This window comes from Hippocampus comes, unplaced genomic scaffold, assembly GCF_001891065.2.
Source record: "Hippocampus comes isolate QL1 unplaced genomic scaffold, H_comes_QL1_v1.1 scaffold446, whole genome shotgun sequence".
In the NCBI taxonomy this organism is placed as follows: domain Eukaryota; kingdom Metazoa; phylum Chordata; class Actinopteri; order Syngnathiformes; family Syngnathidae; genus Hippocampus; species Hippocampus comes.
Window position 1 is genome coordinate 332,728 of NW_017805564.1, and position 6,874 is coordinate 339,601.

A 6,874-nucleotide genomic window follows, 5' to 3' on the forward strand; every position below is an offset into this window, starting at 1 on the left:
ACCCCACCCCACCCCAAATGCCCCCCCCACCTCTCATTAAACGTTACAAGGCATGTGCGTTAATGTTGGTGTGTCAAATAACAGCGTTTCGAAGGGAACCAAATGTGGTCCCTTGACTGCTCGCATTAGCAGAAGCATGATGGATTGATTGAACGTAACGTAAAAAAATAACGTAATAACATGGAATTCTTTATTTTTTGATTAAAAAAAGAAATCAGATCAATTACAAAATGACCATAAAAATTGTTCTAGATGAAGGCAAAATATCGAATGATTTATCAGTTCAAAAAATAAAATATGTAAATGCACAAACGTGATCGTACTTTTTTTTAACATAAAATAAAAATAAGATGATCACCAAAAAAAAAAAAAAATCCTCCATGGATCGTAGGTTAAAAATGAATACATTTTTGAAATGCAAGCTTGTGTAACACAAAATGAATAGTGAAAAAAAATCAAGAAAATGTTTTTAAAATCACAAATGCTTTTACAGTGTACGTGAAAATATTCTTTAAAATAATTAATTTCAATGACGATTAAAAAAAACAAAACAATGAACGGCTTTCTGTTCTACCTGCATGTCGTCGTTATCTGCCTCGTGGAGGCGTGGCGCCATCCTTCCTTTGCAAATGAGCAAAGCCCACACCGGGCTTGCTCGTTCTCGCCCCAAATGAAGCACGTCTGGACGCCTTCTCTCCGATATCGCCACCGCTTGTGTGCAAGCGGCGGGGCCCGCGCCACCTCGGAGCCGCCATTAAGTGGCCCTCGACAGCCGCCAGACCCGCAAACAAATCCTCCCGCTCGCTTGCGTTCGTTAGTTGCAGAAAATGTCTGCCGGCTAATTAGCTGAGTGTGAACGGGTTAGACACAGACATTAGATTAATGTGCAGTCACAGAGAGCCACGTCGCCGTCTAACGCCTGTCCGAAACACCTCCAAACATTGCGACGGAATATAGCACAAGAAAAAAAATAAAAAGGTCATATTGCGCACAAGTAGAGGTACAGCAAGTTATCGATTAATCGATTGTCAAATCAAATCGACGGCTATTTCTTTCACATACCGCTAAGTGGAGGTGCAACAATTGACTCGCCCACTAAACTCATCAATTATCAAAATGAATCCACGGCGATTAGGATCATCAATTTAACGGCGAAGATTAATCCTCGCCTTTTCAGACTCTTTATCAGTTCTGTAAATACTCTCCGATTTCTGTAGTCCTCGGTGAAAGCAGGCGGATCATCTTCCAATTGCCAATATCTGTTTTCACTTTGGAAAAAAAAAAAAATTGCTGATATTCTGACGACGTCCATAAAATGGAAATGCAAAGGCCTGGAAGTCAAAGGATGCCCAAAAAAAAAAAAGTAAGCAAAGTGAGCCTTTCGATAGTTGAAGTGCAAAGGATCTGCTGCTTTGAAGATAAAGGAATCTGCTGCTTTGAGGAAAAGCCAGCCCCCCCGCCCCCCCACCCGCCTGTAAACAATGACTCGCGTTTTCTTTCCTGCACTCGGATTTATTTGATGTGGTAAGGATGCGGCCCAGATTTGTCCTCAGCCCTAACGCCACTTAAGTGTCACATTTAACCACGAGAACACACAAAAAAAAGAACTTTTCTCTTGAATTCCCTCCCCCCTAAATCTGGCCTGGGCTTGTGACTGGTTTGGCTTTGTGTAAGGAGCACAATGTGAACACACAAACATATGCTTCCTTCGATAAAAAAGCATCAAATAGGCCATTTATTTTTAGCCAGCCTGCCATTTCGACCAAATAAACATCACACCCGAGTCCCTTTCCCGACTTTTCACGTACACCGCCAGAAAAAAAATGGCCACATTTATACTTTTAAGGCTCTAATAGCTTTTTTTTTCATACCAATAAGCGTTTATTGAAAGTACATTACAGTGCCCAGTGCTGCTTTAGGTTAACACTACTGCTATTTATCTCTTGAAAGTGAATTCCGTGATTCACATAATGGAAAATATATATACACACACTCAGTATGTATGAGGCCGTACTTCCAATTGTGTTCCCAAAAAGACGTACGCGAAGAAGCGTGTGACGCAGGATACAGCTGGCATCCGTCTTGTGACTCATTTTCAAAGTTGGAAGTGGCACACGTCACTGGCATCTGTTTCCTGTTTTCATTCTTTCCACTCGTCTTGATTTCCTCCTTGCTCACCTGTTGCACTCGGACCGTTTTCCCCTTCATTCCGTTCCCGGAATGCATGATTCCAAGACATTTTGTCATGAGCAGCAGGCTCCCCAAGGTGTTCCCCAAAATGAAATCTGTTGCTTTCTTCGCATTCTTTTAATGTTTTATCCAATGCCATCGGCCAATTTGAACTCTTAAACAGTAATACTCTTGCATACCACTAGATGGAGCCCATGAATGCACTTTGCAAACGACTGTACTGCCTTGGCACATTTGATTTATTCAAATTATGCATTGGATGAATGTTCACAAACGACATGGCATAATTTATTGCAAATTATTTGGACTACTCGAGCTTGCAATTCACAAATGTCCACTAGGATGCATAGTATTTCAGTAGCTTCTCATCTGAAGGCTTGAGGATCTTCTTCTCGGCCATGTTGACTATCCACCCTGGTGAGAGTCCAAAGAAGAGTTGCCGCACGTCCTTGCGGGCAGCAAGCATGTCGTACAGTCGGTCTCGGGAAATGTCCGGCAGTACGTAGCCGTACTTGAGTGCCAGGGCGAGGCGCGCCTGCTGGACCTCGTCAGGGTCCGCCAGGTAGCCGCGGTTGTTAGGGTCCACGTAGTAGGGAAGCATTTCCTCGCCGGGCAGCATGCGTCTCGGGATGGGTTGACCGCGCTGGAAGAAGGGCACGGGTTTGATGAGGATAGCCAGGCTGATGGGGTCGTAGAACGCGCTGGTCACCACGCCGCCATTCCTCTCCACGGCGGCGATGGCTTTCTCGGATGCGCGCTGGACCTCGATATTCACTTTGGCCGAGAACAAGTCGGCGCCCTGTAAACACAGAAGAGCATGTGAGGCGTTGTGAACGGTGACATCTGCTGGCAGGCTCCAAAGTCACAAACAAATTTTTAAAATGCTTGCATTGAAATTAATATTCACTTTGATTTCTTGACCAATTAATTCAGCAAATCTTTATATGTATCCATCTCTCTCTTTCTACACAAACAGAAATTCTGTCATTTTATTCAATTATTTTAAAAAAATAATAATAATCTGAACATATGTCATCTGGTCTGTCCTCCCTAGCCAACGTAAGAGAAGTGCAGCGTGCGCGGCACCTACTTCGTCCACCAGCTGCACGCCGAAGTCCCTCTTGAGCGGCTGCACAGTGACGCCGCGCCCGTTGACCAGCTGCGTCAGGTCGATGGGCCGTCCCGGGTCCACGCGGCCCAAGTCGATGAGGTACTGAAGGCGCCTCAGGGACAGTGGCTGGTACTGAGGACGACGGCTGAAGCGGCACAGAAGAACATGCGACAGCCAAAACACAACAGGTTGGTTACCATGTGATTTGCTGGGGTGATTTCATGTCTCCAACGAGGATTTTGCATTGCAATTGGAGACTTTTGGAGGGACTTTTTTGCAGTAGCAGCCACAGGAAGTCAGGCCAAAAAGAAAAACCTACATAACATTTATAAATCTTAGTATCTTTTAAAATGATTTACACTGTAATAAAATAGATCATGTAAATCCCTTTTAATTTGTTTTATTTACTTGTGCATGTTTTATTTATTTGTGCATCTGTCTGTATATGTAAGCGCCGTCGTCTTGATAAATGCATGGAAGTCTGCAGGTGAGTAGCTAATCCATCCAGTTTCTGAGGAAATAATCTAATCTGTATTTTTTTTATATGCATGTAGTACCTGTGGCCTTCATTGTAACCATACTTAGGGATGACCAGATAGAAGGGCGTCTGTCCGCCTTCGAAGCCGAGCCGAGGGCGATTGCCTCGCTGCCGCTCTCCCTTGTGTCCTCGTCCGCTACGGTTGCCGCCGTGCTGCCCTCTGCCACGACGTTTCTCCTGAAAATATAACAAAAGACGAAACAATTCTAGGGAGAGGGTCGGGATTAGCCTCGCGAGCTAACCTACTAGCCGATGTTGGCAGTCAGAGACCGGTGTTAGCATTCGCCAAGCTAGTTAGCGTTAGCCGACGTTGTCGGTCAGAAACTAGGGTTAGCATTAGCCACGCTAGCCAGTTAGTTGCCACACGGTGCGAAAAAAAAGATGGAACCGTACGGGGTGCGTGGCGCCGGGTTCGGGCCTGAGGTTTTCCAGGCTTATGCGCGGCATATTCCGCAAGGCTTCGAACGCTTTGCCGCCGGTTTTGTGAGGGAAAGACATGATTGTTATGATGCTCCCAAGTTCGTTTCACATGGTTCCGTCCAAACTTGACGACCCTTCCTGTAGCCAAGGACAACCCGGATCACGTGACGACGGTGGGCGGAACTCAGGAAGTGATTGTACCTCGCAAGAAATCAACGTTAGGAATAAAAAAAAAATTAAAAGCTCTAAAAATACATTTTAATCACGTTTAACTCTTAAAGTAGTGATCAAAGCGTCTCATCATCTGACTTTACGGTGAGGTGAAAGACTGGAGTTTCAAAGAACCAATCGGGGTCTTGTCTTTCTACGGCTGAGCCAATCATAAAGTGGAAAAGGCGGGACTTTCTTTGCCCTCCCCCGATGTCGTTAGTAGTGTGTTTCGCGTGATAGTTTTTGCATTGTGTGTGGTGTTTTCATCAAACGCAGGAAATCTGCAGTGCTTTTTTTGCAGTCGTCCATCAAGCACCTTGACATTTCGCTTCCATATTTGGTTTAATAATCGGCTTCTTCACGGGTACGTCGCGTTGTTGTATGTGCGGTAATAATATGTCGGCGCCTCTACCTGCCATCGTGCCTGCTGCCCGCAAAGCCACCGCGGCGGTGAGTCGATAATCCCGACTAGTTTGGAACTTGCAGTACATGCAGCCTTCTGCTGCTTTCATCATCGTAAAGCTCACCTATTTGCAGCAGAAGCAGCAGCAGCCCAACAGGCATTTAGCCTTCAACTAATTGTCATTGCAAACTTTGCAGGTGATCTTTCTGCATGGCCTCGGTGACACGGGGTAGGTCACCTTTTTTTTCAGTTTTCATTTCGTTGCACTCTCATCAGCACAATGTCATGCATGTAGATTATTGGTATGTGCAGCAAAGATTCGAATGTCGCTATTACCATAAAAAAGAAAAAAAAAACAAAAAAAAACAGAACACAACTCACATAAATCTCTGTGCTGTGTAAAGTTGTTTTCATCTTCGTTGCACTCTCATCAGCACAATATCATGCATGGAGATTATTGGTATGTGCAGCAAAGATTCGAATGTCGCTATTACCATAAAAAAGAAAAAAAAAACAAAAAAAAACAGAACACAACTCACATAAATCTCTGTGCTGTGTAAAAGTGTTGTGTAGGTTATCCAAAAAGTGTACTGTGTAATTACTGTGTATATGTTTGATTAGATGTAAAGCATTTTGTGGTTTCTTTTTACCCCCGCAGTCACGGCTGGGCAGAAGCATTTGGTGGATAAATCTCTGTGCTGTGTAAAAGTGTTTTGTAGGTTATCTAAAAAGTGTGCTGTGTAATTACTGTATATATGTCTGATTAGATGTAAAGCATTTTATGGTTTCTTTTTACCCCCCGCAGTCACGGCTGGGCAGAAGCATTTGGTGGCATCAGGATTCCACACGTCAAGTACATTTGTCCACATGCGTATGTTTGTTTCGAAATTAGCATGCAACTTGACAGTATTTTTTTCTTTTCTCACTATATTTGTCATGGTGATACTTCGTTCAGTTTTAATGTTGTTATTATTATTTTAATCTCCAGCCCAACCATGCCTGTCACCTTAAACATGCGAATGTCCATGCCTTCCTGGTAAGTGGATGCACATGAGTATATGTACAATATATGAAATGCATGTTTGCATGTAAAAAGAGTCATATTGCCACGGTTGTGTTCAGGTTCGACATTTACAGCTTGAGTCCAAATGCGGAAGAAGACGAATCCGGCATCAAGAGAGCGTCAGACAACCGTGCGTCCATTCCTTCAAAGCGATGTTATCGCGTTGCATTCATGGAATCACGTACTTTTGATTCACCCTCAGTTAAAACCATGATTGACCAGGAAGTGAAGAATGGGATCCCCTCCCATAGAATCATCCTGGGTGGATTCTCACAGGTCAGTATGAAAAATGATTCCCCCATGTTTTGAAATCCACCGGAGGTGACGCATTTGCCAATTTCGACCACAGGGCGGTGCCTTGTCGCTCTACACGGCTCTGACCAGCCAGCAGAAGCTGGCCGGGGTGGTGGCCCTCAGCTGCTGGCTTCCTCTGCGCAACGCCTTCCCTCAGGTGGACACGCGCGGTTATTTCAATGAACGCGTCCTTCTCCTAACGGTTCTCCCATAGGCGGCGGCGGGCGGCGGTGACACCAACAAGGACGTGACCGTGCTGCAGTGCCACGGCGAGGCCGACCCACTGGTGCCGTTCTCTTTCGGAAGTCGCACACGGTTATTTCAATGAACGCGTCCTTCTCCTAACGGCTCTCCCATAGGCGGCGGCGGCGGCGACGGGCGGCGGTGACACCAACAAGGACGTGACCGTGCTGCAGTGCCACGGCGAGGCCGACCCGCTGGTGCCGTTCTCTTTCGGAAGTCGCACTGCCGAAAAGCTGAGGAGCCTCTTGGGCCCCGAGAAGGTCCTCTTCAAGGCGTATCCTGGCCTGCCCCACAGCGCCTGTCCAGAGGTCCGCACCAAATGTATCCTGTAGTCCAGGGATGGGCAACTGAAGGGGGGCCTCATTTTGTCCATTTGTTCACAAAAATCAGCTCACTCAAAAT

At 45.6% G+C, this 6,874-nt stretch overlaps 2 protein-coding genes across 6 annotated transcripts; one reads left to right on the plus strand and one right to left on the minus strand.

The window, feature by feature from the left end:
• Window positions 1-2,400: 2,400 nt before the first annotated feature.
• On the minus strand, window positions 2,401-4,453 carry mrpl15 (mitochondrial ribosomal protein L15). The gene is made up of 4 exons (XM_019879900.1): window positions 4,233-4,453; window positions 3,859-4,016; window positions 3,281-3,446; window positions 2,401-2,989 (listed from the first exon to the last, which is right to left on the minus strand). Exons 1-4 carry the CDS (start codon window positions 4,335-4,337, stop codon window positions 2,528-2,530), a joined length of 891 nt encoding a protein of 296 aa, XP_019735459.1. The 5' UTR covers window positions 4,338-4,453; the 3' UTR covers window positions 2,401-2,527.
• On the plus strand, window positions 3,404-6,853 carry lypla1 (lysophospholipase 1). Of its 5 annotated transcripts, none has more exons than XM_019879906.1 (9): window positions 3,418-3,489; window positions 3,782-3,788; window positions 5,070-5,101; window positions 5,678-5,743; window positions 5,861-5,908; window positions 5,995-6,065; window positions 6,138-6,211; window positions 6,285-6,386; window positions 6,589-6,853. In XM_019879906.1, the coding sequence occupies exons 1-9, from the start codon at window positions 3,467-3,469 to the stop codon at window positions 6,802-6,804; spliced, it is 639 nt and encodes a 212-aa protein (XP_019735465.1). In that variant the 5' UTR covers window positions 3,418-3,466; the 3' UTR covers window positions 6,805-6,853. The 5 variants fall into 5 exon arrangements, with proteins under 5 accessions (XP_019735466.1, XP_019735465.1, XP_019735463.1 ...); XM_019879904.1 differs by lacking the exons at window positions 3,418-3,489; window positions 3,782-3,788 and adding exons at window positions 4,629-4,684; window positions 4,771-4,919 and having other exon boundaries at window positions 6,589-6,852; XM_019879905.1 differs by lacking the exons at window positions 3,418-3,489; window positions 3,782-3,788 and adding exons at window positions 4,691-4,919; window positions 6,444-6,503 and having other exon boundaries at window positions 6,658-6,853.
• Window positions 6,854-6,874: the final 21 nt, after the last annotated feature.